Source organism: Drosophila virilis, chromosome 2, assembly GCF_030788295.1.
Source record: "Drosophila virilis strain 15010-1051.87 chromosome 2, Dvir_AGI_RSII-ME, whole genome shotgun sequence".
NCBI classification, from domain to species: domain Eukaryota; kingdom Metazoa; phylum Arthropoda; class Insecta; order Diptera; family Drosophilidae; genus Drosophila; species Drosophila virilis.
The window spans coordinates 19307474-19333679 of record NC_091544.1 but is presented as its reverse complement, the minus strand read 5'-3'; the positions used below and the strand labels follow the sequence as shown (position 1 = coordinate 19333679).

Sequence of the window (26206 nt, the reverse complement as noted above, 5' to 3'; positions counted from 1 at the left end):
AATTTAGATGCCTATGGACATCCCTTTGCTTGCCAAAAAGTGTTGTCCACAACATCTAACATCTATCGGGAATCGCATAGAGACACTTTTCCCGTTGTAGATGCACTTGAAAATGCCAATTCGAGCCAAGTTTATAATATTATGAATTATGAAAGAAATAAGTAACTGCAATCAATTTAATTTGATTTATTAAAATAGACTCTCTTTATGAGTTCTCAAACTGTTAAGTCAGAAAACGAAATAGTATTTGTGTATGCCAAATATAATAAATAATATTAAAGCCCCACACAAATGCATACGCTTAGCATTATATATAAAAGTCTTTTAAAGTCTGGCGTCCGTCAGATGGAACGTATCTTTTTGAATAAGATCCGGCTTCTAAGATGCCAATGTTTTGAGCCTCAATTAAACAGAAAACAAATACATTCAGTTATTTGCGTGTTAACCTTGTAAATACATGCTAAACTAGAGATAAATATTAATTTTATGAAATGGTATATGGACAGTTTGCGGGCATCAGAATTCGATCTCAATCTATGCACATAACTATTTATGTACTGATGACAATAGAATTTAATATTTTAATTTAATATTTAACCAAGTGAATTATCTAAGAGATGCATTAGTTTGCAATGAATAACTCCAAACTCATGATGACTAAAATATAAATTTTTGGCATATTTATATTTGAAAAATTTAAATAAATAAAGACGAACTCCAGAGTGTCTGGTCGGGTGTCTGCGGAAAATTAACAAAACAATACAAAAAATACCAAAAATAAATAAGATAACGGCGTGAATAACTCGATAAACGGAATGTGCAAAGGAAACTTCTATGGAATACAAAATACGCCGGGCGCTGTGACGTCACGGCAAGTGATAAAAACACACAAGCAGCATATTGCAAACTGTGATAAGGGGCAAAGAGTAGCCGAGATTGTCAAACAATGGCTGAAAGTCAGATAAGAAGGTAAACAACCTGCGAGGAGGAACTTTAGGCAGGCGCCGTCATCAGCTGAAGAGGGACAAAAGGGCCCGGATCCTAAGCCGATAGTAATGTGTGGGTGTGGCCCGCCCTATCGCGGCATGCGCCAGCATCAGAAACTCCGATGCAAAGCCCGGAAGATGCATTGCGGGCATAAGATAAAATACAACAGAATCGAGACTCGAGACTCGAGAAGCATAAAGGTCATATACGAGCCGGGAACGCAAATGAATCCCAGAGCCAACAACATGGCTGCTCCCGGAGCGAACTCGGCTGCTTGGTTTATCAGCAACGGTTTTGCTTTTGCTTTGTTTCATTTGTTTGGCTTTGGCTTTGCATTGTTTTGTTTTTGGTGCCGGCGCGCATTGAACGTGCAAGCGATAATTTGATTTAAATATAAAATATTAATGGCCATTTAAAAAGAATTAAAAGCGGGAATTACAATAAGCGAACCCACCAGCTCCAGATAAGCCGCGCTCCACAAGCGACTCAGCCCCAACAACAAATCCGTTGGAAAATGCTAAAGAAATTGAAAAACACAGAATTTCTATAGTCAACACGCCGAAGAGTGAATACCCTTCTAGTAAAACAGTGCCAGCTAATACATTTTTTTCAGATATGTTGGGAAGGAGCTTCACGCAAGTAAGTCCGGCGCTTGGCATATATGTCTTGAAAAACATAGGTGACATATATTGGCACCAATTTTCATCAAGATATCTTGAAAGGCAAACAAGTTTTTCCAATAAAGGTTTTTCCAAGATAATAAAGTTTTTCCCATCGTTCGAAGGAATAGTCAAATGAATAAACGCCAAGAAGTTGATCGCAATTGCACTTCATTTTTTACCGATCGTTCCTTTGACTGCTATATCATATATTAATCCGATCTGGCATACGGACATACTTATGTTGACTAAGACTATATATGCCTGCGGAAACTTCCATAAGGGTATCAGAATGTGCTCAGTTGAGTCTGGCTTTGAGATCGGTTCGCTTCGACGACATAAATAATCCAGCAATGGACACAACCATTCGACTGCACAGTTTCAATGTACGCATATATGAATATATGTATGATGCATATAAGTAGGCATATATCTATGTATGTGCATACATACAATCTTTAGGCGCATCATCGTGACGGTGCCGCTAGAGATAAGAACAGATCTCAAAAATAAAATCAAACGCAGCGATTATAAAAAATTGAACGAATGTCTACTGAAAAAGAGGGAAATTGAAAAAAAGCCAAACTACAAAAAATGAACTACGTAAATATGTAGCATAAAATATGTATGTACATTTGTTTGGTAAGGGGTCAATTATGTTTATTAGTTCTGGTCCCTGCTCATAATGTTCGAATGCTGATAAGACTAAGAGGCCAGCTCTAAAGAACACCAAGAATCTAAACTATAAAGCCAGATTGATATAATATATTATGAGTTGAACTGTACATGAGGTATTTCTAGAAATACTATGATATTATTGTACTGATTCTTTTGTACAAAAATTTCAAAAATGTTTTTATTTGTATTAAAAATTACAAAATTTAAGTTAACGATTAATTTTTACAATATTTCACATCTAGAAAATGTAAATCTATCTTGAACTAAACTTCTATTTGAAATTATGTTACAAATCCATCGAACAAAGTTAGTCTCCAAGTCAGAATCTTCACATCAAAGAAGAAACTATTAAGCCTACAATTACCATCCTGGAGTAGTAGATTTTGCGAAAATTATTCTCGAATGGAATATCCAAAATTGCTAAAAACGTATTCATTAAGTTCTCAAGATCGGACGGAACTTTAAACTTCGTCCTTAGAACTTTTAACCCGTATTTATCATCTAGCCAGTCGGATTTTGCAAAAAGTATGAAGCACTCATCAAATGACTTTTCATAAAGATCTTTGAAAATGATATTTTCTGCCAATTTTCCACAGATTCGGATGGAATGTTCGAAATCGCTAAAGCACGCATTCTTTAAGTTCTTAAGTAGAGCTTTGGAAATAAGTTCAAGGCCAATCGGAAGAAACCTAAAGCTTCCCCCATGAAATCGACCGCCATTTCCATTGAGAACAAATGGAATTTTCCGAAATGTGTGAAACACGCATCAAATGAATTTGAACAAGGTCTTTGAAGATTAGCTTGAGGTCGATCGGCGATTTTTCCACACATGCAGGTGGAATTCCTCAAATACCCGTCATAATGGGCACCTACATAGCACAAGGTAACTACAGTAAAAATTTCATCTTCCTAGCTCTCACGGTTTGGCCCTTGCGTTGATCATCAATCAGTCCGGTAGGACAAACAGTTTTATAAATGGAGATCAATTTATGTCCATGACTTAATATATATACATACATATTAAAGGTTACAAGAGTCTGTCGTCTAATTCTTATGTGAACTGTGTTTTTATGTTATATCTGGAACTAGTTCCATGAGCGAAACCTTTCGTAAGACGCGTCAGCCCCGTTTACAATCATTGAGCTTATAAAAAGCAACGATAAGGCTGGCCCACTCACGATTTTAGATAAGCACAATTGCCGGCTACGAGCACGAATATCAAAAACTGATTAGTTTAAATCGAGCCACGTTACGGAGCACATTTGCAAGTTGCAGCAGTATGTCACAGAAAGATCAGTTTACATTCCGTCGGGCTGAAAAGGAGGATATAAAAGCAGTGCTAGAAATGATACAGGTAAGGCATGAACATAAATATATTTAATAAATGCAAATATAGTGATTATGACTGAACTTTCCATAGGAACTGGCTGACTTTGAGCGCATGAGCGATGGCCCCCAGCTGAGCGAGCAGGGTGAGTAGAGTATATCGAAGCGAGCTCGTCACCCATTTTGATATTTTTCCCACACGCAGAACTAATACGCGACGCGGGTCTTGATGGTGGACCCGAATATTGCCAAATCTATGTGCTCACAGACAATGCCACAAAGTAAATGAGACAAACACTTGATAAGAAAGATCATTAGAAAGCTGGGCGTCAAATTGAAAGACGCTCCGCAAATGTTTGCCTGACAAACAATGTTCAGTGTCAGTCAAATAACAAATCTGTTTGGCAAACATTTGCGCTTGAAGAGAGCATTCCGATAAGATTGGGCGCTACAATTTGACGGCATTAAATCAACATTTCCTTCAACAGGTCTAGCATTGGGTATGCTATCTGCTTTAACTCGTACTCCACCTGGCAGGGACGTTCCCTATTTCTCGAGGATATCTATGTTCGTCCTGCCCACCGCAAGCGGGGCGCCGGTGCGCGCATCTTTCGTGAAGTGGCCGCCATTGCGGTTAAGCTAGGCTGCCGACGACTGGACTTCCATGTGCTCAGCTGGAATCCGGCGCGTATGTTCTACGATCAGCTGGGCGCAACAAATTTAACGACAACGGAAAACTGGCATTTTTACCGCGTAGAGCAACAACAGTTGGGCAAGCTAGCCGGCGAATTGGAAAGATAGCTGGTAGTGTCTTTCGATCTGTCTATTTTTGTTAGGCTTATAAACAAATCAGTGCTTATTGCAATAAATAATACTTGGCTACATAAATTTGACTGATCACTGGTCCCCGCTGACACTCGCTATAACATGGATCTGCATGCTCTTGGTCGAATTGTAGACCTGGCCGGGCGGAAACGGATGCACCCTGGAGTGAGCATCGGCTTTATTCTTGCCCCCAGCTGTGTACTTGGACAGGCGTATGCTGGGCATAGGCAGAAAGCCAGTACTCAGGGGCATAACGTCCAGCGATATCGAATGACAGTCCACATCCTTCATGGATACGACACCTACAAGATTGTTAAATACATAGGTTAATGTGACAGGTTTGTAATTGATCCTGAGTAAAGCGCAAATTTGTATGTTTTTCAAATAAGCCAATTAAAAGCCTAGCTACATGGAAAGCGAACTTCGCCAAATCGAAGTTAAAGTACTCTATTATATAGAAAAGTGCAGAAGCCCACGTTATGAATTTAAACAGTTTTCAAGCCAAAAACGATTTAAAGAGACAATTCCTAAATTAAATAAAACAGTAAGATAATCAAAAAATAATCTTATAAAATTTCTTTGTAACAAGAAATCCCAAAACTTGACTGAATATTCATAATGAATCATAAGAAATAATGTATTATTAGAGCGAGCATCTACTGTAGGCTTTTACACGTTCATCAATAGGGCTTAATTGGCCCAATTGGGTGCTACTACGTGTGTTCGTAAACCAAAAACTTACCCATGTCTTTATATGCATTTAAAAGTGTATATCATGTGTCAAGAAATTAGAATTAAATAATAAGCAAACATATATAATTAAGATAAAATGGATAAACGACGACTCACCTGCGGAACGACCACAAACCGCCCACAGATTTTGATCATTGAGCACCTCGTACATAAGATCTACATATGGATTCTCATTGATTTTGGTAATCTTCAGATTTAAATTGCAAACGGTGCGCAGGCGGCACAACTCGTTCGGTTCCAACTGTGCCTGCAGCTTGAAGAGTGTGGAATATTCCACCAAATCAAAGGCACAACCATAATTGCGCCAGATATGCGGCTCTGACAGAGTTGCATATTTGACCACAAAGTGCACCTTGACAATGGGCAGCTCGTGTTCGGCTTTCAGAGGCTCCACTTGTATCTCATATAGATAGGTGACCGTCAAAGATTTATAGATTTCCTGCAAGTGGAATAGTGTCAGCTGAAATCTTCAAAAGGCGTTTCTTTTTTTAGTTTTAGGCTTACAATTGGGTCTTGTGACTCGGGATTGAGATCCAGCAGACGCACACCGGGCACATCACACTTAACTTTGGCGTGCTGCAGCAATAGTCGAGCATCCAGACCCTTCATAATGACCTGCAGGAACTTTTGTGTGCCGCACGTGTGCAGACGGCAAGTAGCTTCCATGGCGGGCTGAAACTCAATGGGTATTTGAAGGTCGTTACGCGACCAAGGGCAGCTGAGTGTTACATGATGCTCATGATGTTTGGCCATTTTGCGACCAGGCATATCGGTAAGAACCTCTAGCGGAATGCGACGCTCCTCGAACGACTTAAACTGCAACAGCGGCACTTGCAGCACATTCTCAAAGTTGGCATCGGTATTGCTGTCCGGCGCACTCGGCTCCAAGGCTTGCCGTATGCGCAGATTCTTAGAGCAGCGCAAAGTGATCTTTGCATCTGCGGGAAAGATGAAACTGCCGCCGGCCACATGCAAATTAATGGGTTGCACAATGCCCGCGATGAGAGTCTTAAACTCCAGTGAGGCACTCGCCGGCTTGGTGCAAATCTCAAAGCTCGGCGGCTGCACATTAAATGGCAGGTGCTCCGAGAGAAACTCCAGGCTGGACATAGTTAGACACACTTGCTTAAACTGCCAACGTCCCACGCGAGTCGCCTTTCCCTTTAGCTCTACAAGATTAATGCCCGGCTGCAATGCCATATTCTCGACCTGCACAATATTTGTGAAATCTGCTTGCACGCTGGGTGAGAGTTTGCGCTTGGTGCTGCTGGTGCGTCGCACCGGTTGCTTAGTCTTGGGTGTGTCACAGACCACCGAAGCGCAGTTGAGCGTATTGTCTTGCTTATGGAACAGTTGCAAAGAGACTTTAAGCCGCGATGAGCACTCCCTGTGCTGTGCAGGTACCAGAGAAACATCCTGCAAAGCTGTATCCATCTCGGGTGTTACGTGCAGCTCATAGCACAGCTTTATGCACTCGGCCACAATCTCACGCGGATACAGACTTTCCACCTTCAGCTGCACCAGCAAATGATCATCTTGTATAATGATCTTTGTATTCTGCACCGCGATGTCCACTATCCGAAAATGATCCTCCAGCACACAATAGTTCGCATTCTCTACGGATGGCTGTGCCGACAACGTTGTCTTCAGAGTTTTCAACGATTTAAGGAACTCATCAAAGTAAAAAGTGCGCACAAGTGTCTCCAACTCGGCGCAGCAGGAAATAGAGCTGCAGGTTTTGGTGTAGGCAAGCGAGTCGCCCATTTTGCGATAGCAATTGGCCAGCTCCAGCAGTGTCTGTGAGCTGAGCATATGCCAGTTCTCCGCCTTCAGTTCCCGCAACAAATCAGTAAAGAAACCCACCGCTTTGTGGGGCTCATTCAGAGCACAGTAGAATTTTCCCAAATCCAGACCAACCAGTCGGGCAGAGCGCAATCGCGTCACATGCTTGTATGTGCTAATTGCCAGCTCGGCCAGCTCGAGATAGAGCTTTTGGAATGTCTGATTCGAGCCCAATGCTTCCTTAAGCTGTTGCGCCGCCGACAGTTTGGGCTTGCGATTGGGCGAACGATCACGCAATTGCGGCATGGCCTGAAGAAACTGCTGTTGGGGCGGCGCATCGCCAATGCCCGAGGAGAGTTGCACGACGATGTGCAACTGCTCGGAACTGGGCGTACAGCCTGGCAATAGGCCACACAACTTGCCCAACTCATAGAGCTTGTCCTTGGCCAGGTTCCAAATTGGTGCACAGTGCTGGAAGCAGGTCACCTCGTTGGGTTCCATTGCCTGTTCGCATAGCTGCAGTACTTCGAGAGCGCAAACAAACTCCCAGCAACATAGTGCGCCCTCCTGGCAGTCCAGCTTTATAAACTCAACTTCGCGCAACGTGGAGAAAAGAAAACCCAACAGTCGTTTGGCAATCTCCGGTATCTCATTGCATGTGAGCAGCAGATAGGCCTGGCGCTCAAACAAATAGTTGCGGAATTCCAGCAGTGAGACGCCCTCATTTCGTATTTTTTGGCGCATCTCGAACTTGTCCACGCGGCTCAGACAGATGCCATGGAAAGCGCTAAGCGGACGCTTAAAGTATGCCAGCCACTGTTGCTTCTCGTTGAAGCCCGTGTGCGTGATGAACTGCGAGAACATTGCATCCAGTTCGTCGTATTGTATGAGCGCCTCTGTGGGCAATTCTAGTTTCTCGAATATCAGTGCCAAATCCTCCTGCATAAAGAAATATTGTCGAAAATCCCAATCATCGTGATTACGTTTCTCTCGCTTGCTGCGTATCAACTCCTCGTACTTGGCAATGTTGCGATTAAAGCTAGTGAGCATAAGGAATCGTATGCGGTGTACCAAGCAGCGAAAGGATTCCGTAGACTTCTGCTCAAATTTTGCTGGGTTCAATACGGAAATGCAACGATCATCGTTTTTACTGCCAAAATCTAAACGTATCTTATCCAGCACTGTAGTACGTGGCAGTAAGTTTTTTGTCTTGCGCATATCTAGCGTCTCCACCAGCAAAATCATCCAATCGGAGATGCCATAGCTGGTCAACAGCTTAAGCCAGGCATCAATTTCTTCTCTTATTGTAGCCTTGTATGTGTCGATGTCCTTTAAGAAGTAAAAAACATTACTATTATCTCTATATATGAAACCATTTATCCTAACAGATTGACTGACTGATTGAGATCAATTCATGCATTAGTTACTTTGAGTGATGAAGGCGTACTTTACGACGGAGTTTTGGCAATTCCCCAGCAAGAGTTGAAAATTGGCGAAAAATGGTTGGATAAAAGTCGGCTCGGCTCTAACTTATTTTTAAAGATTTTAGTGCAAATTTGAGATTGTTTCGATGAAGAACTACTGGTATTGGATGGACTTAAATATAATAAGAAACTCGTTCATTTATCCGCCCCACACACTCACATTACACTCCGTGACAAAGATGTGCAAAATAGGATGCTCCAAAATGCTCCATTCACCCCGTTTATATCTCTCCAGTGGCTCCACGCTAAACTGCTGGGTTTGCGCCTCCAAGCGTACATGTTTTGTTGGCCTTTGAAACGTTCGTCGCCACTCGCATGTGTCCAAGGGAATCGCATTTAGGATTTGCGATTCAAGCGATCGAAAAAGTGGAAATGAGCCAGAATCTGGAAACAAGTCATGCTTAACATACGCTTACAATACTGAGCTTGTATCGCACACTACTTACAGGTTATGATTGGCTTTATCTGCATTCTAATGTCAGTTTATTTTAATATTTTCATTTGAAATAACTTTAGAAACAGCACAAAGCAAAATAGTCAGCGTACAACACAATAACAGCTGATTTTGTTGTAACAGTCACATATGTTTATGGCATACAATTTAACATTTTTCTCCACTGTTATTAAAAGCGAGCAATAATTCAGCATATACTGTGGCTTATTCGATTTAGCAATAGTTAATAGCTCAAATATATTGTGTTGGCAAACCTTATATTGCTTATAAAAAAAACCAAGCTATTTAGCAGCTATTAAAAGGTTAATAAAAGAGATAAGACACAAGTGGGCCAATTAACAGCAACGGACTGGCGAATAATTAAAACCAGTTAATCGCTGCATTATTGTGAATTATATATCGATAGGCAAAATATTTATCGAACAGCTGACAGCGGGTGAAAGCAGAGAAATCATTAGAAACAATGCTGGGGATGTAAAAAAAAAAAATTCAATAAAATATTTCGAAAAACAATCATTTAACTCCCATATTCTTAGTTACTCTTATGTTTAAGTGCACAGACAATTAGCTGCTTCGGAATATGGAAATGGCCAGAAGCATATTCGGTCGCGACCACGAGGGTTACGTGGGCCGTGAAGAACATACGGTAACAATTCAATTTAGATGATAAATTAATTGCTTATCAAACTAATTAAAATTGCTAATTTTATACGCCGTCAACACAGCGCAAACTGCAGACCTTGAGCTCCGAAGACGATATAGGTGAACTACCACCCATGATGGAAGAACTGAGCGTGGCGGATGGCTTGCGTCCGAATCCAGGAGGACCGTTTTCCGCATTAACACCATCGATGTGGCCACAGGAGATACTCGCCAAACTGGGAGGCGAATCGGAACTAGCAGCAGCGGGACCCAATGATCAACCCGATTACCGATTCGATGAATTTGGTTTTCGCGTCGAGGAGGAGGATGGACCCGAGCAGAGCTCAAATAAACTGCTCAGCATACCCTTTATGGAGGATGCACAGCAACGTCTGCAGTGGATAGCCCACCTGGAGTTTGCCCACAACAAAGAGGCCAACGAACTAAGCTGGGAGCATGTCGAGCCGCTACTGCAGCGCACAGAAAAACTGCGAAAGATGGTGCAGAACGGCATACCGCACAGTCTTCGCCCACAAATGTGGATGCGGCTTTCCGGTGCGCTGTCCAAAAAGCGGAAAAGCGAGACCAGCTATCAGGACATTGTCAAGGGTGAGCCGACTTCATTGTACAGCCTAAAATATGTATATTGAATCTATGCCATCAATACAGCTTCCAGCAACGATCAGCTAATGACATCGAAGCAAATTGAAAAGGACTTGCTCCGCATATTGCCAACAAATGCGTGCTTTAGTCATCCGAATGGCACAGGCATACCACGATTGCGGCGTATTCTGCGCGGCATTGCGTGGCTCTTTCCGGACATTGGTTACTGCCAGGGCACCGGTGTCATTGTGGCCTGCCTGCTGCTGTTTATGGAGGAAGAAAATGCATTTTGGATGATGGTCACTATTGTGGAGGATTTACTACCGGCCTCATACTACAGCTCAACGTTGCTTGGCATACAAGCGGATCAGCGTGTGATGCAAACGCTGATAGCCAACTACTTAGCTAGCGTCGATGAGTCTCTTAAACGGCACGACATTGATCTATCACTGATAACGCTGCACTGGTTCCTAACACTATTCGCGAACGTGGTGCACATGAAAATATTAGTACGAATATGGGATTGGTTTTTCTACGAGGGTTCCATTGTGCTGTTTCAGCTAACGCTGGGCATGCTAAAAGTGAAGGAACAGGATCTCAAGCACTTGGAAAACTCGGCGCAAATATTCAATTCACTTTCCATGTGCTGCGAGGTGGATGACGTAGAGGTGCTTTTCCGGCAGGCGCTTGAAGTGGGTGGATCTTTGAGCCAAACCGTGATCGACACACATCGGCGTCGCCATCTGGCCTATTTGATGGCCGATCAAGGTCATCAGATTGGCAATCCGGAGGCTGCCGCCAATCTGCCCAAGCAGCAGCTAGCCCGACGTCAAGTGCGCAAAAGTAAATCGATACTGGAAGCATTTCTGTTTCGTGGCGATCCCGAATCGGATCAGCTAAAGAATAAAAACATACGACAGACCGAAATACTTGTGGATCTGCGCGAGGCCATACTAAAGGTAGGCCGTCATTTCATAACCATCGAACCAAAACTTGCGGGACACATACAACTGACGGCCAACTACAGCAGCGAATCTCATGCGAAGGATCATGAGAACTTCATCAATGTCGCACGCACCCGTAAACGGCGCGCCAAAGCGCTGCATGATTTTGAGCGGCATGACGACGATGAGTTGGGCTTCCGACGCAACGATATCATAACCATCATTAGCCAAAAAGACGAGCATTGCTGGGTAGGTGAGCTAAACGGCTTGCGGGGCTGGTTTCCCGCCAAGTTCGTCCAGCTGCTGGATGAGCGTAGCAAATTGTATACCTCGGCTGGCGATGATGCCATTTCGGAGACTGTTACAGATCTAGTGCGTGGCACTCTATCGCCCGCCATAAAAGCATTCCTCGAGCATGGCATGAAACGACCCACATTCCTGGGCGGACCCATACATCCGTGGCTATTCATTGAGGAGGTTTCTTCGCTCGAGGTGGAGAAGGACTTCAAATCTGTGTATAGCCGTTTGGTGCTTTGTAAAACTTATCGCCTAGATGAGGATGGCAAGGTATTGACGCCCGAGGAGCTGCTCTATCGCTGCGTGCAGGCCATTAATCAATCACACGATAATGCGCATGCCCAAATGGATGTTAAACTGCGTTCGCTCATCTGTCTAGGCCTCAACGAGCAGGTGTTGCATCTGTGGCTTGAAGTACTTTGCGCTTGCCAGGAGGTGGTGCAGAAATGGTATCACACCTGGAGCTTCATTGATTCCCCAGGCTGGGTGCAAATTAAATGCGAATTGCGCATACTCTCACAGTTTGCCTTCAATCTGAATCCGGACTGGGAACTTCCGCCCAAGCGTGGCAAGGAATCGCAGCCACTGAAGGATGGTGTACGCGATATGCTTGTTAAGCATCATTTGTTCTCCTGGGACCTATGAGTCGGCCTACGGGCGTTTACAAACGTGATCTGTGGGAATGCATCGCAAAAATGTTCGATATTTTTTTTTTATAGATTTGCGTAATGCCATTCATTAAGTATGTACAATCATGCACGTTGCCCAATCCGCCCTCAATTCCAAAGTATTTAAACTGATCAAAACCTACGCTGGAACTATGCTTTAATATTGCTTTCATGTTTTGTGCAATCTTTTCTAAGAAACTTATATCTTCGGCCCACCGAAGCAGACATATCCTTGCAGAATATGTACAGGAATTTCCCGAATTTCCAAGGCAGCTTTTTGTTTATTTACTCTGCAGGGGTATCAACTAAGCTTGTTAAAAACTTCTTTGTTGTGCGCTTATCATTACTTTAAGCCCCATTTGCATGCATATATATATACATATATATACATTTAAATTTAGTACTTGCTATTTAATTACTTTAAAATATATCCATCCATATTTGTAGCTCCCACATAACACAAAACCCAGCACACAAAGAATTGTACTAAATTACAAACATAATGTACCTTTGAATTTAAATCAAATCTTATAAAGTATTTATAATATATATACACCTAGATATTAAACAATCTAAAATGCATTTCATTAAAGTTTAAAACACATATATATATATATAGCAATTGTATTTTACGCTGAGTTGGTTTATATTAATTGCAGACCAGCCCCAAGTAATCATCCATCAGAGTTCCTATAGCAAACTGTTATAAGAAATTAATTAAATGTTTGCAATTTAAGAGCAAATCCTTGTGATAAGAAATGCACTTACAATGCCGGTGGCATCCACACGAGTGCCGACAATCTTCAGGCGTATTTTATCCTCGCCTGATATGACTACATCTTCATCTTTGGACTTGTAGCATGGTGGATTGCCATTTGGGCAGAATTGCATGTCAGCGGGAATAGACTGTAAGAAAATTAAAAAAAATAGTCATACACAATCACACACCAAATACCAAACTCACATGATGAGATATAAAACACGATAAAGGTCCGATTTCTGCAAACATGCCCACTTTATTTATCTGTTTGACGACAGCGTCGAGGACTTCACCCTTGAATGGCCGGAACACAATAGCCTTGTATTTCACTGGGTATACAACAAAGCCCTGACCTGGCTGTATAACACCAGAGCCGATCAGGTCTATTGTTGTGACAGCTATAACGAAACCATATTTGCCTGTACATGTGCCCTCCACCTCCGAGTAGAGCTTCTGTTTCACCGTCTCCAACAATTGTGGCCCAAAGTAGCGCGGATGTAGCAGAATTTCGTGTTCAAGCGAAATCTATGTGGCGCAAAGTTAAACAAATGTTGTAAAATTAACTAAACAGTGTAACTTACGTGATAAAACATTTTTTAAATAATTGTTTTATTAATTTTACTTATAAGTTAATAAATTGCAGAAAACTGACAAAAACGCGCAAGCAACATAATACAAATGTTATCGTTATCGATAAATTGCATTGCCGGCAATATTTACGACCAGTGCTAAAAAGTGTTAAACAAAAAAGCGGAATTTTCAAAAGGCAGCATTTTGCATGTATATATTTAACAAGTCTAAAAATTGCATAGGAGGCCAGTGTAAATTAAACACAAAATAAATTACATTCACCCATCACATAAACACATTAAACACTTAAAACATATGACTAAACTACTCTTCCTTAAGATTTAATTGAAACTCATGCGCCTGACCTCCTGGCCGAAAGATGCGCACATAGGCCGATTTAATTCCAAACTTCCAAATAGCTACAGTTGGCAAGTAATACATAAAGAGATCCATTAGCCAAACTCGAAAATTGAAATACCAGCGCACGATGGCATATTTGTGCAAAAAGGTAACAACAAACAAACCGTAACTAACGATAAATCGATCCCACAAATTCAGGTCATAATAGTACGCTTTCTGCTGCGGATCTTTTTGCTCACCGGCAGGATAATCAAAGCTGTAATATTCATAACCCTTTACGTAGGCCAAGCGCTTGGTAAAGTAAATATTTGCTCTAACCGACAGCATTGTATTGGCATGCCAAAGTCCATGGATAAGTGCTTCCGTCATGCGATAAAACTCATCATTCGTTTGCTCGAGCGCAGGCGTGTATACTCTACGCATGACAATGTTCAAACGCTCCTTCGACTCCAGCCAGTTGCTTCCACAAATATTGTATTCGTCTTTAATGCCCAGTAAATAGCCCAGTACGCGCCACATATGCGATGTAGCCTCCAGGAAATCATCATCGTAAAGCTGTATTCGGTGTGCTCCCAGCGTTATAAAGCCAATGAAACCAAACTGTGTCAAGGCTAAATCCTTTTGCGTTATCTGGCCAGCTCCACGTTGTTGGCAGGCATGACTAGAGCGCGAATGCGCCTGTCTCACAGCAGCAATGCTGGTCCAGAACTTGCTGTTTCTATCGTCAACGGAATGGAAATACCAGGCGTGTGTATGGAAAATGGTGCGCAAATAACGGCGATATGCAGTGAGGGCATTCGAAGACTGACGAGTACAGATAAGTACGCGGAGTATAGATGGTATGGCAAGAACTGCGATCAGACCAGCCAACATGCCTGAAGTCATCACAAAGCGATATTTGCTAAAATATCTCTGACCCCTGTACATGAGAAGTACATACAATATTTTTGTACACATACACAGCTTGTTTAATTTTACTACTACACTTACCGCTTGAATAGCTGTTCATTGTACCATGACGGCAGCTGCAGCTCTGCCCCGCTATCGCCCTCCTGGCTACCATTTATTAAAAGGTTCTCCAAGTATTGCTCAGCGTGTTCTTCATTGCCATTTTTAGCCGTACCTTCGCTTTTGTTTACGTGCATTTTCTAACATGCCACTGAAAATGCTTAAATCACAGTGAATCGGGCAGAGTAAATATTATACAACAACAATCTATCGTGACCAAGCACACATAAAAAGAGAAAGTTTTTCAGAGCTACATTTAACACTTGCACTTACCGACGCGTCGGTATCTCGTCGACGTTGCTTTCCCAGCCTTCAAAGGTAAACAAATTAAATTGGGTACAATTTGCACAATCCGAAAATGGCAAATTTCACAATTTAGCTGCAAGTTAGGCAATTTAACTACGAACAATTGAGCAATTGTTGTGCGCGGGAAGCTTGTGCCAATTACACTAACTAGCACGGCAGATGGTATTTATACTCTGTCTAATATTACAGACAGTAAGCTTTTTAGCTCTGCATTGCGAATGTAGCTCCAGAGAGCGTTGCGCGCCAAGTGTTCAAATATTTAGAGATAAACTAAGCAAAAATGCAATATTATGCTAATAATGTACCAAAGCGTTGCCATCTGTGCAAAAAGTCACTTTAATATGTTCCCGTTTGGCAACATGGTTTTTGTTATCGGCATTTCGATGACCAGAAGAAAACAGCAGTCGATAGCTGCGATTTCAAATTTAACGACATATTATTGGTAATTCATTGTTTTAGATCCCCAACATAAAGAACGTCTAAACGACTCGGATATGTTGTGTATTTCGCTTAGTTTTAGTGAAGCAACGATTCTTCTCTACGTTGAATTTCCGATAGCGATAACGTTAACGTTTTGAGATGGGAGAATGAGACCCGCTAACTATCGATGATGGGTCATTAAAAATATCAAATTTTCAATTTGGCAAAGTTTATCATGAACTAAAAATGTATAAAAAGTTATATAAGAAAAACTGTTTTTATTTGCAAGGTTTCGCAAAGTTTAAAATTTAGTAACATGTACCAATCGGCTTTACTCAATCCAGGTTTTTGGCTTCAAATGTTTAATAATAAATTGTATAACCCATTCACGTCCGAGGAAACCCGCGCTATAATGAACTAAACGTCATATAATATTTAACAAAGTTCTTTAATAATGACCCAAAAGTTAATCGAACCCAAAAACTGGTGAGCCACTGGAAAATACGCAGTGGTATAGATACAATTTTTATCCAGCCTTCTTCTCCGATCGTTCCACTACGACCAACATTGTCCTTAAATACTCCATAGTCCTTGCTTTCTCTTAAAGAAACTAATAAATGTAATTCATGAATTATCAAATATTCAAGTTAATCAACCCTTTACTATTGTAAATGCATACTATGTGTATTATTTTCAATATATTTAAAATATAAATAGCTTCCGCCTCATCGAAAAGTCGATACTTATAGCTCGTCATCGATAGCAGCTCTCATTTGCTCATCTCGGAGCGTTTACGATAGTTCTAAGCTATCGGAAATTCATTGTTAAGGAAGTTCAATCGTGCCGCCACCGCATTATCGACAAATTTTGCTTGTATTTAATAAAATAAGCAAGTTATGTTTTACCGTAGCAAATGGAGTCCTGATAAAAACTAAGTACTGATAAATACTAAGTGAAGTAAAGTGTAGCCCATATTTGACGTTCTTTATATGGGAAACTAAACGAAGAATTACCTAGGGATGGATCGATTAATTTTATCTCATCTCAGTGGCAGTGCTGTACAACAGGCTCCAACATGCGAAGTTAGCTAACACTTACAAAATACGGCAATATAAAAAATTCTTGCGACAAGAAAAAATAAAGCCGTAAATAATTATTACCCACAAATTGTTACATTAGCTGTTGTAAAAAGCGCAATAGTGTTAAGCTCCATATAAGTTAAAATTGAAAGCCGTTTAGTTGAAATTGATGTAAGCAGAAAACTTAAAACAAGGAGGAGCCAATTTAAGAGACAGCAACAAAGAAGGTCCGGCAGCATACATACATACATACAACATGCATAGATAAGCCTGCACTTCAAGCTACATATCAGCAAAAACATAGATCATGCCAATATCTATAAAAACAGTGAAATATCTAGTGCTTCTTGAATTGTATAATTGATCAAATTGATTGCTAAATTTGCGAACGGTCTGTGCAACGCTTGAGTCATTGTCATCTCTCCCTCTCTGGTTGTATGAGTGCGTGCATGTGTTCGTGTATGTGTGTGAGCGGTAAAGAAAAATATATAAACCCGTACGCAGTCAAAAACTACTCTCACTCACATTAATTTATACCTAATTATGCGCTTAATTAATTTTAATCATTTTTAATTAATAATAATTTGCGTACAACTACTTGCAGTTGCCGCAATCTTCAGTTGCAGCTCTACTTTTTGAGTGGGGCGGGGAACACGCACACCAATACAACCACACAACCAGCACACCCACACATATACATTTGTTAGACTTACGACTGCAATTGTAAACATCGACAGGCACTACGGAGCGAACGAAGCCAAATGACGGAATACAAGCTAGTTGTTGTTGGTGCCGGTGGCGTTGGCAAATCGGCGCTAACCATACAACTCATCCAAAATCATTTTGTAGATGAATACGATCCCACAATCGAGGACTCATATCGAAAGCAAGTGGTTATTGGTGTGTATTGAGCGAAACTATTATTATTGCAAAAATAATTAGTTTCTATTAAAATATAAACAAAATCTTAATGTTGTCAGATGGTGAGACCTGCTTGCTAGATATTCTGGATACCGCCGGCCAGGAAGAGTATTCCGCCATGCGTGATCAGTATATGCGCACCGGTGAGGGTTTTCTACTGGTGTTTGCGGTAAATAGTGCTAAATCCTTTGAAGATATTGGCACATATCGCGAGCAAATCAAACGTGTCAAGGACGCCGAGGAGGTGCCAATGGTGCTTGTGGGCAATAAATGTGATCTGGCTTCGTGGAACGTGCAGAACGAGCAAGCAAGAGAGGTAAACGCACGTCCGTTTTATTAACATACCATGAATATCACTAAATACTATGTATATCTACTTGCAGGTGGCCAAGCAATATGGCATTCCATATATTGAAACATCGGCCAAGACGCGCATGGGAGTCGATGATGCATTTTACACATTGGTGCGCGAAATACGCAAGGATAAAGATAACAAGGGACGAAAAGGACGTAAAACGAATAAGCCGAACCGTAGATTTAAATGTAAGATGCTCTAAATGGCCACGCTTAAGATTTATTTTTTCATTAACGCCTGTCCGGTTTGTGTGTATGTGAGTGTGTGTTTGTTGTGTGTGCCATAAAAATGCTGTAGCTTATATATTTTTTGTGGTATTTGTCATTGCTGATTTTCGTTTACGCACAAATACACATGCGCACACACACACCCACACAGACACAAGTGCGCGTGTTAGGTTGGTGCAATTGATGGGAGGATGAACAAAATTGTAATTAATTTAAGCAACTAAAGTTTTATTGTATGTTAAATCATTTTGTGTGTCGTTTTGAAAAGCTTTGTGGCGCCCTTTTAAGATTATTAATTATGCGTGTGTGCCGTACATGTATAAATAACTATGAATACTATTGTAACTGCCTTGGTTAAGCTGCTGCGACAGCGCATTTTTGATGACTATTTGCTTTCAGTAAGCACGAAACTAAAACTAACTCTGTATGTTATTTGTGTGTACCGTGCTTAAAACGATATTTGTATTTGATTAATTAATTCGTTTTCGGACCTGTTTCTTTTGGTTTACTGATTGGCCTAACAGCCAGTGTTTACAATTAATAGCATTTTTGGGAGCTGCATATATATCTTTTACCAGTCACGCTTGATTTCGTTCCCTCTCTTGCAAACACACTCACACGCACAAACAGAATTCCATTAGAATTTCCACAAGAAAATTGAAATGAAAATTTAACGAAAAGATCACTGTTCTTATATTTTTGTGGTGCTAACTTGAAAAAATCAACTGCAAACAACAGCACAAAATCTTGTATCAGTTATTTTAAAGTAATCGATTATATTTTTTTCTACTTATCTTACTGACCGAACGATCAGTTAACTAGCTTATGCAAAGCTTTTGCCTGAAAAGAAAATCGTGTCTATTATATCTTTGATTCGAATTACTTTACTGCATCGAAATCAGTTTATTATTATAGAGCTTTGCATAAGCTAGATACAATACGTATGGAGTAGATTGATGCTGCATTAAACAATAAGCATCCAATTACATATACATATTTAGTTTGCTTTAAGCTTTTTATACATACATAAATTAATATTTAATTTTTTTGTATTAATTTTTGCCATACAAAAAGGGAAGTAATAAATAAATTGTGTGTACTATTACATAGTTCGTTACAATTTTTTAATTTTATCAACAACACACAATTTCCCAAGGATAGTGGTATAACTGCTTTACTCTAAGCAGTAATAATATAATATACATTTAACATATTTCTCTCAATAGAATCATACAAATAACAATTGCTTAACATTTATTTTTAAATCATACTTGTAAAAATTTATATCAACTTTAAGCAGTCAGACATTTGGCCTTAAAGGCAGATCGGATACTGTCCAATTTTTCCATTTCATTTTGTGAATAGTCCCATTTTGGATTATTGTATTCGTCAAACGGTGCATTTGTCATATAAAGGATTGAATCGGCAGCAGGATAATACTCTAATATTTTTGGTAGCAACAGACGAGCCTCCACACGATACTCGAAAACCTTATCTCCAATTAACAATTCCAGGTTAGACTTCATTACATCGAGAAAGGGAAGGTCAATACTAAATTAAGGTTGAAATAAATTAAAGGCATTCAAATATTATAAGATATAAGCCTTACCTCTTCTCCATACATTTAACAATCAGTCGGTGTAGTATTAACTGACTAAAAAACATTGTCTGGAATTTAACAGTCATTATATGTAGCCAAAGCGACTCAAAAGCTGTTTGCAGCTGTTCCAATTTTAGGGAATCCCAATTCCTCGTGCAATATATATAAAAAACAGATATGATTGACTCTTGTTGATTGGATTGCAGGCTTGTCAGCGTCTTCAGTTTCTCCAATAACAGTTCGTAAGATGGCAAAAGTTTTGCAACCAGACATTCGAAAAGGTACGTAATATTAAGTAGATTGTTTGGGGCCAGAAGAGCTGTCCAGAGCATGTCAGACCAATACTCCGGCAAGGATTCGTAATTTAAAAATGTTCTGATGATGCGCATTTGAATTCTGTGGTCTCTCGAATTTTCCAAAACTACCTTTTTAGTAATCTGCTCATTGATGTTTAATAATTCATCAAACAGTGTATGAACCGATTGTTTTTCTTCCATTCGACTGACATACATAATATAATTGCTTCGTTTGATATGATCTTTTATATTCCAGGTGGATAAACTATTTAAATATGCATACGCGATGCTTTGTTAAAATTTAAAAATAATTTATATTATAATACATAAATAGAAAATAATAGTAAACTTACCGTGAAATCCCGGTTGGAGTCTTACAATAAAGTAACTCATTTATCAGCTTAGATACCGATAGGGAATTTGTGCTATACAAAATCGATCCAAGCTCCCAATTGTCATTACTATTTGCAATCATTTCGTCCAAAAGCTTTTCCGTTTTATATATGTCCAGATGCTTACATACATATTTCAATATGTTTCCAGGGCTGCGAAAACATAAAATTTTTATCGGTTACAACTTTTTGTTTGATTCAAATACTTACATGATCCAGCGACTGGGATAATTCCTTAACAGTAATCGAAAAGTTTCAATTACTTTGTCATCTTGCAGCTGTTTGTCATGCACACTCAAAAGTTTTGACAAATGCGATATTGTTTTAAATGTGCCATTCTCCAAAACTTCCACAGGATCCAAATGAAACTCTTCGAGTTGACTCCACTGATGCACGTTCTTTTCAAGAAATAAATCGACAGTTTGCTGCATTACAAAATATTTTTCCTCCTCCGTTTGGCAATTTAGCTTATTGATTAAATGTTTCTGCAACTCTTCTAGATTTTTACACTCGTTGATCAGTTCAATATTTACATCGTACTCAATGCGGTAAAAATCTTTAGCTTCATCATTGTAATGTAAAGAAAAGAAAGCAGGAAAACGCCACCATCCGTGCTGTGTTTTTGGCACATGTTCGAATTGCCTCAATAGTTCCATAAGTGGATCCCATAGATAATAGTTCTCCCGCTTATCACTAAGGAATTCGTAGAAGCTTTTCGTAAACAAACCAATTTCTTCGCTTATATTTTTGCAATTCTCGATTATCCTTGCTAGCAAATAAAGTCCATAAGCGCACACAATATCCTTGTCATTATATAGCGTCCTTATAAATGTTATGAAATCGCCCACGGACAAACTTTCGATGCTGACCTGAAATGTATAAAAGGCTTAGATAAACAAGATTATATTTACTTTAAAATTATTTAATTTGATTTCACCCACCTTAAAGACCTCACAAAAACGATTACTGGCATTGTTTCGTAAATCAATATGTTCTATATTTCGTACAAGCTTACCCATTTTCAGCAACAGGTTCTTAGTAATTTGTAACTTAATACAAGTCTCTATGCAATTCAGCCAACGGCACAGAGCAACTCCGTGCCAGGCCACCTCTCCAAACGCCTTGAACAACTGCTTCTGGGTATTTTTTGAGAAGAATGTTTTCATTTGTTGCTCTGGCAAATTGATGCCCTCCATGTCGTGCAGATGCGGACTATTGGTAGCTGCAAGGAACTCTTTCAGTAGACGGGCGCTACAGAGTTCAGCAATAGTAAAGTGATCCATAATAAAGACAAGGGTCGAGTGCAGCCTTGGAATATTGCTGTCCTGCAACAAGCAAAGGAAATTATTCCTTGCTGAATCAGCTTATTTATTCAACCGATTGGTCTTTCTTATATGACTCAGTTGATATGAATACAGCTATTAATTCTTTTTATATCACCCTAAACTCCCTCTTAGATGTGTGTATTCCTAAGTCAATTCCTTCGACTACTTTTTCAAAACCACCCTGGTTTACTCCCAGATTATCACATCTAAAAAATGTAAAATCCAAATATTTTAAAAAGTTTAAAAAGTCTGGTTCGTGTACAGACTTGGCTAAATATTCCATAGCCAAGTCGAACTTTTTTCTTCTTAATTCTCAATGCTATGAGAATTATCTAATTCGTTGTAAAAGGCAATTCGCCCGAAATCCGAGACAGTTTTATAATTTTGTAAACTTGAAGCGTAAGTCTTCAACTTTGCCATCTTCTTTTTTTCTTGGGATGGATAAAGCTAGCAATGACACTGATTCTGCTAACCTCTTTGCTAATTTTTTCCAATCAACTTACTCTTCAGTCTGTCCTAATACTAATTCTTACCCTTATACTATTTCCTCCGCTAGTTCTATACCTCCCCCCATTATTTCACACTCCTCTCTCCTATTAGCTATAAACTCTCTAAAATCTTCTTACTCTCCTGGGCCGGACAATATTCCTAGTTGTCTACTCAAGGAGTGCAGTTCTTCCCTTTTCTATCCATTGCTAAAGCTTTTTAATCTATCCCTTGAAACTTCTGTCTTTCCATCTCTTTGGAAAGAATCTTATATCATTCCTCTTCACAAGAAAGGTGGGAAGTCTGATATACAAAATTACAGGGGCATTGCAAAACTGTCTGCTATTCCTAAATTATTTGAAAAAATAATCACTTCGAATTTGCAGCATTTCTGCAAATCAGTTGTTTCCCCTGTTCAACATGGATTCGTAAAGAATCGGTCAACTACGACCAATCTGCTTGAGTTTACTTCCTTGGTAAATGATGCTTTCCTTTCGAAAATGCAAACTGATGTCATTTACACTGACTTCAGTAAGGCGTTTGACTCTGTGCACCATGACATCTTACTTTTTAAACTTGACCGAATAGGTTTCCCTCTGTCCCTTTTACTTTGGATTAATTCTTATTTAAAAGGTAGGACCCAAAGAGTAATACTGAGGTTGACTACCTCTAAAAGGGTTCACGTTACTTCTGGTGTTCCTCAAGGTAGTCATCTTGGACCTTTACTCTTTACACTTTTTATAAATGATCTTCCTTCTGTTATATCACATGCCCGTGTACTCATGTATGCGGACGATGTCAAACTTTTTCTATCATACACTAACCCCCTACATCATTCTCGTCTACAAGACGATTTGAACGCTATGCAACTTTGGTGTTCGGCCAATCAATTGCATCTAAATTGTTCAAAGTGTATGTTTATGACTTTTAATCGTACTACACCTTATCTTGTTAGTTATACAATCGACAATATCCCTTTGCAACGTATACTAACAGTTAAGGATCTTGGCGTTATTTTTGATTCTAAACTCTGTTTCAATCTTCATATAGATACCATTGTTAATGAGGCAAAAGGTGTACTTGGATTCATTAAACGATGGTCTAAAGAGTTTAACGATCCTTTTATAACAAAACTTCTGTACATCTCTCTTGTTCGCCCTATCCTTGAATACTGCTCTTGCATCTGGTCTCCACAGTATATCAACAGCCAGGATCGTATTGAATCTGTTCAGAAGCAATTTCTGCTTTTTGCCTTACGAGGTTTAAATTGGGACCCTAATCTTCGGTTGCCGTCCTACTCCAGCAGACTGCTTCTTCTCCACCTTCCGTCGTTAATCAACCGTAGGACAATTCTCGGTGTTGTCCTTCTACATAAGTTGATTATTGGCGACATTGATTCTCCTTTTCTGCTAGGGCGTCTTCAATTCTCTGTTCCGGCTAGACCAACCAGAAATTATCGCCCCTTATTACTATCTACGTGCACAACTGATTACGCTATGCACAATTCTTTTCGCGTGCTATGTAAAAATTATAATAGTTTGCATCACGTTTTCTCTACCGAACTGTCTCTACCCCTAATAAAATCGTTGCTTTCAGGATACCTTCGGGAAGTCGCTGACCATTCCCAGCTATGAGCAGGGGCATAGCTAGCCGGACAGGCTGAAAAATTTTCCCCCACCGTGTCGGTGATTTCCCAATACTTTTCTCTTTGTCCTATCCACTTAACACTCTTTATCTAACTTACATTGCTTTACTTTATTAACAATTTTCTTACTTTCTTTTTTCCTATTTATTGTATTTTCTTTATTAATTTAGCAAATTAAGATTATTTTTAATTTCACTTGAGATCACTTTTTTCCTACTTACAACCTTCTGCTTAGATGTAGGCTCTAATAGCGTCACTGACAAAATTAGCTGTGAAAAGGGGCACAGCTGGCCGGACTGGCAAATAAAACACCTCCATCGGTCGGTGATGCTATTTAGAAAATTGTATCCTTTAACTAGGCTTTTAGAATATACTTATATTGTACAACCTTTTGAATAATGAGGAAGACACTCGTTTTGTCGACCATTAATAAATAAATAAATAAATAAATAAATAAATAAAAAAAGCTAATGTAGAAAATGCGCATCCAATTTCCATCTGTATTATTTTCCTTTAGAAGCGATAGCCGAGCACCCAACGAATCTGGATTTTCTGGGGATTGCTCAATTTTCAGGCATTCAATTACACTAATATGGGAGAACAAATTCAGTTCGGTGCACTTGCTCTTGTCTAGTAACTTTTTCAGAAGCAGATGCCCAGATATACGTTCCTCATTTTTATTCGATTCCAGGAGCTTCTGTATGCGGCAGAACAGCTTTGAAGACTCAATATATTCGGCTCCCGAATCGCGCAAAATGTCATCCATTAGCTGTACTAATATTTGACCAGCATGTGGATCATTCTCGTTATTTGAAGCCCTTGAACAGAGCTGAGCCAATAGAAACTTGCCTTCATCTGGAAAGTGGCCTGTCCACATTTGTACACACAAAATGAAGTCGGATACCAGTTGGGGATTGCGGATCTGCCATACTTCATCTTTTACTGGATCAGGCATTATGACCGCAAACAACTTTGAAATCAATTTTGAAGCTAATTTCAGATTTTCACTGTTGTCTGTATTTAGTAAGCCGCAGACAAATTGAATAACACGCTTCAAGTTTGGTTCGTTTGCAATATCCATAAAGTCAAGCAGAATATCTATTAACTCCATCGCCGTTTCAGATTCCAAGGAACCGGGGAACGCAAATGTTGACATATCTTTGATCTTTGATTTGATCAATTTTGTTTAACTGTGAGCTTTTGAAATTAATTGGCAACACACATATTGTACACGGTGAACCAATCTATGTATAAAAAAATCTAAAATATCCACAATTTAAATTCTTATCGTAATTTCGACATTATTCGTAATCAAAAAACAGCTGTAAAAAACAATTCTCTTCTTATATTAAGAAGTCTGGCAACTTTATAAAACGGTCCGGCAGCATTCATAAGTGGTCAAACATTTGGTGGGTGACGTTACGCGCTCAAATTCAATTCCATGGATCTATATTGAAAATCACTTTAGACATGTTTCACATTTATCGCAAAATCAAAGCAAGGAGCGCTGGAAAGTGCGATTCTAAATTTTGTTTGTTTTGCATCCAACTTATTTTCAAAGCTCTACATAAGAACTTAATGAATATGTGTTTCAGCGGTTTTGGAAATCCACCCGCAACAGTGGTAAATTGGGGGAACATGCTGGTCTCTAATCGCAAGTCTTTTATTTGGCCTTAAGGTTCTTACAACAAGGCTAACAATGGCGGAAACCTCTGATTACAACATTTGGTTCTATATTCGATGCACTTTAAGTATATTTTTAAATAGAAGTGGCGATCAAGATGGTACGGGTAGATTTCAGTTTTTCACGGCCGTATACTCAGCGGAAAGTTACTATCTAAGATTTTCGCAAACGTTCCATGGGCAAGTCCGTGCGCTAGTCATTTATAAAAAAAAAAACAAGTAAGAGGTTCTAGTCGGAAGCTCCCGACTAGGGAATACCCTGAACCCTCTTATTTAACCTTTAACCTTTTAACCATTTTCAATGGGTTCAGGGTATAAAAACAATTTCAAATCAGTGAATAAATACAGTATTAACATTTCAATGTTTAATTGAACGAAAACAGCTCAACTCTGGGCACATACATATGTACATTGTCCTTAGTTTTATATATACCGTTAGTCAGGTGCATTAATCTGATTTTGCTGTATTTAAATACTTTTTAATGATGAATTTCATAATGTTCTGCAACCAATTCCAATGCCGATGATAAGTCCACGGTGACTTTAGCACTACTGAAACTGTCCAGTTTAGTAGCTGCACTCTTTTATTCTTCAATTGGTTTTTTTTTCATATCACTTCTAATCAAATCACCGATAAGAGTAAACAATGAGCTATAACCAAATGGATCGAT

General features: G+C 39.6%; 7 protein-coding genes across 12 annotated transcripts; 3 read left to right on the top strand and 4 right to left on the bottom strand.

Moving 5' to 3' along the window:
• The first annotated feature begins 3396 nt into the window (after nucleotides 1-3396).
• Nucleotides 3397-4538, top strand: LOC6631298 (thialysine N-epsilon-acetyltransferase). The gene is made up of 4 exons (XM_002053334.4): nucleotides 3397-3678; nucleotides 3745-3796; nucleotides 3856-3931; nucleotides 4139-4538. Exons 1-4 carry the CDS (start codon nucleotides 3604-3606, stop codon nucleotides 4449-4451), a joined length of 516 nt encoding a protein of 171 aa, XP_002053370.1. The 5' UTR covers nucleotides 3397-3603; the 3' UTR covers nucleotides 4452-4538.
• Nucleotides 4456-9288, bottom strand: SIDL (SIDL trafficking protein particle complex subunit 10). Its single transcript, XM_002053335.4, has 5 exons — nucleotides 8941-9288; nucleotides 8655-8878; nucleotides 5733-8339; nucleotides 5325-5667; nucleotides 4456-4777 (listed from the first exon to the last, which is right to left on the bottom strand). The coding sequence occupies exons 1-5, from the start codon at nucleotides 8963-8965 to the stop codon at nucleotides 4548-4550; spliced, it is 3429 nt and encodes a 1142-aa protein (XP_002053371.1). The 5' UTR covers nucleotides 8966-9288; the 3' UTR covers nucleotides 4456-4547.
• Nucleotides 9289-9371: 83 nt separating this feature from the next.
• LOC6629796 (small G protein signaling modulator 3 homolog) lies at nucleotides 9372-13466 on the top strand. The gene is made up of 3 exons (XM_002053336.4): nucleotides 9372-9594; nucleotides 9674-10199; nucleotides 10260-13466. Exons 1-3 carry the CDS (start codon nucleotides 9529-9531, stop codon nucleotides 12077-12079), a joined length of 2412 nt encoding a protein of 803 aa, XP_002053372.1. The 5' UTR covers nucleotides 9372-9528; the 3' UTR covers nucleotides 12080-13466.
• On the bottom strand, nucleotides 12713-13552 carry Polr2G (DNA-directed RNA polymerase II subunit Rpb7). The gene is made up of 4 exons (XM_002053337.4): nucleotides 13444-13552; nucleotides 13067-13387; nucleotides 12871-13008; nucleotides 12713-12802 (listed from the first exon to the last, which is right to left on the bottom strand). Exons 1-4 carry the CDS (start codon nucleotides 13453-13455, stop codon nucleotides 12752-12754), a joined length of 522 nt encoding a protein of 173 aa, XP_002053373.1. The 5' UTR covers nucleotides 13456-13552; the 3' UTR covers nucleotides 12713-12751.
• Nucleotides 13553-13618: 66 nt separating this feature from the next.
• Nucleotides 13619-15445, bottom strand: LOC6629798 (uncharacterized). 3 transcript variants are annotated; one of them, XM_032438365.2, is made up of 3 exons: nucleotides 15074-15445; nucleotides 14783-14960; nucleotides 13619-14711 (listed from the first exon to the last, which is right to left on the bottom strand). In XM_032438365.2, the coding sequence occupies exons 2-3, from the start codon at nucleotides 14935-14937 to the stop codon at nucleotides 13757-13759; spliced, it is 1110 nt and encodes a 369-aa protein (XP_032294256.1). In that variant the 5' UTR covers nucleotides 14938-14960; nucleotides 15074-15445; the 3' UTR covers nucleotides 13619-13756. The 3 variants fall into 3 exon arrangements, with proteins under 3 accessions (XP_032294256.1, XP_002053374.2, XP_032294259.1); XM_002053338.4 differs by having other exon boundaries at nucleotides 14783-14951; XM_032438368.2 differs by lacking the exon at nucleotides 15074-15445 and having other exon boundaries at nucleotides 14783-14966.
• A 913-nt stretch (nucleotides 15446-16358) lies between these two features.
• Nucleotides 16359-19217, top strand: Ras85D (ras-like protein 1). Of its 4 annotated transcripts, none has more exons than XM_032434743.2 (4): nucleotides 16359-16461; nucleotides 17210-17505; nucleotides 17586-17842; nucleotides 17910-19217. In XM_032434743.2, the coding sequence occupies exons 2-4, from the start codon at nucleotides 17367-17369 to the stop codon at nucleotides 18081-18083; spliced, it is 570 nt and encodes a 189-aa protein (XP_032290634.1). In that variant the 5' UTR covers nucleotides 16359-16461; nucleotides 17210-17366; the 3' UTR covers nucleotides 18084-19217. The 4 variants fall into 4 exon arrangements, with proteins under 4 accessions (XP_032290634.1, XP_070063699.1, XP_002053375.1 ...); XM_070207598.1 differs by lacking the exon at nucleotides 16359-16461 and adding an exon at nucleotides 16561-16671; XM_002053339.4 differs by lacking the exon at nucleotides 16359-16461 and adding an exon at nucleotides 16600-16776.
• Nucleotides 18120-25164, bottom strand: LOC26530889 (uncharacterized). Its single transcript, XM_070207597.1, has 6 exons — nucleotides 24702-25164; nucleotides 21338-21721; nucleotides 20607-21265; nucleotides 20358-20549; nucleotides 19718-20293; nucleotides 18120-19659 (listed from the first exon to the last, which is right to left on the bottom strand). Exons 1-6 carry the CDS (start codon nucleotides 24786-24788, stop codon nucleotides 19401-19403), a joined length of 2157 nt encoding a protein of 718 aa, XP_070063698.1. The 5' UTR covers nucleotides 24789-25164; the 3' UTR covers nucleotides 18120-19400.
• Nucleotides 25165-26206: the final 1042 nt, after the last annotated feature.

Coding starts and splice junctions, on each gene's coding strand:
- LOC6631298 (XM_002053334.4), top strand. CDS start 3,604: ATGTCACAGAAAGATCAGTTTACATTCCGTCGGGCTGAAAAGGAGGAT. Junction 3,679..3,744: donor CAGTGCTAGAAATGATACAG/GTAAGGCATGAA, acceptor AACTTTCCATAG/GAACTGGCTGACTTTGAGCG. Junction 3,797..3,855: donor CCCCCAGCTGAGCGAGCAGG/GTGAGTAGAGTA, acceptor TCCCACACGCAG/AACTAATACGCGACGCGGGT.
- SIDL (XM_002053335.4), bottom strand. CDS start 8,965: ATGCAGATAAAGCCAATCATAACCT. Junction 8,879..8,940: donor GATAAAGCCAATCATAACCT/GTAAGTAGTGTG, acceptor ACTTGTTTCCAG/ATTCTGGCTCATTTCCACTT. Junction 5,668..5,732: donor CCGAGTCACAAGACCCAATT/GTAAGCCTAAAA, acceptor TTCCACTTGCAG/GAAATCTATAAATCTTTGAC.
- LOC6629796 (XM_002053336.4), top strand. CDS start 9,529: ATGGAAATGGCCAGAAGCATATTCGGTCGCGACCACGAGGGTTACGTG. Junction 9,595..9,673: donor TGGGCCGTGAAGAACATACG/GTAACAATTCAA, acceptor CCGTCAACACAG/CGCAAACTGCAGACCTTGAG. Junction 10,200..10,259: donor CTATCAGGACATTGTCAAGG/GTGAGCCGACTT, acceptor CCATCAATACAG/CTTCCAGCAACGATCAGCTA.
- Polr2G (XM_002053337.4), bottom strand. Junction 13,009..13,066: donor CGTGTTTTATATCTCATCAT/GTGAGTTTGGTA, acceptor ATTTTCTTACAG/TCTATTCCCGCTGACATGCA. Junction 12,803..12,870: donor GTGTGGATGCCACCGGCATT/GTAAGTGCATTT, acceptor TTCTTATAACAG/TTTGCTATAGGAACTCTGAT.
- LOC6629798 (XM_032438365.2), bottom strand. CDS start 14,937: ATGCACGTAAACAAAAGCGAAGGTACGGCTAAAAATGGCAATGAAGAA. Junction 14,712..14,782: donor AATGAACAGCTATTCAAGCG/GTAAGTGTAGTA, acceptor TCTCATGTACAG/GGGTCAGAGATATTTTAGCA.
- Ras85D (XM_032434743.2), top strand. CDS start 17,367: ATGACGGAATACAAGCTAGTTGTTGTTGGTGCCGGTGGCGTTGGCAAA. Junction 17,506..17,585: donor TCGAAAGCAAGTGGTTATTG/GTGTGTATTGAG, acceptor TAATGTTGTCAG/ATGGTGAGACCTGCTTGCTA. Junction 17,843..17,909: donor AGAACGAGCAAGCAAGAGAG/GTAAACGCACGT, acceptor ATCTACTTGCAG/GTGGCCAAGCAATATGGCAT.
- LOC26530889 (XM_070207597.1), bottom strand. CDS start 24,788: ATGAAGTATGGCAGATCCGCAATCCCCAACTGGTATCCGACTTCATTT. Junction 21,722..24,701: donor AGGCCACTTTCCAGATGAAG/GCAAGTTTCTAT, acceptor TGCTTGTTGCAG/GACAGCAATATTCCAAGGCT. Junction 20,294..20,357: donor ACTCCAACCGGGATTTCACG/GTAAGTTTACTA, acceptor ATTTTAACAAAG/CATCGCGTATGCATATTTAA.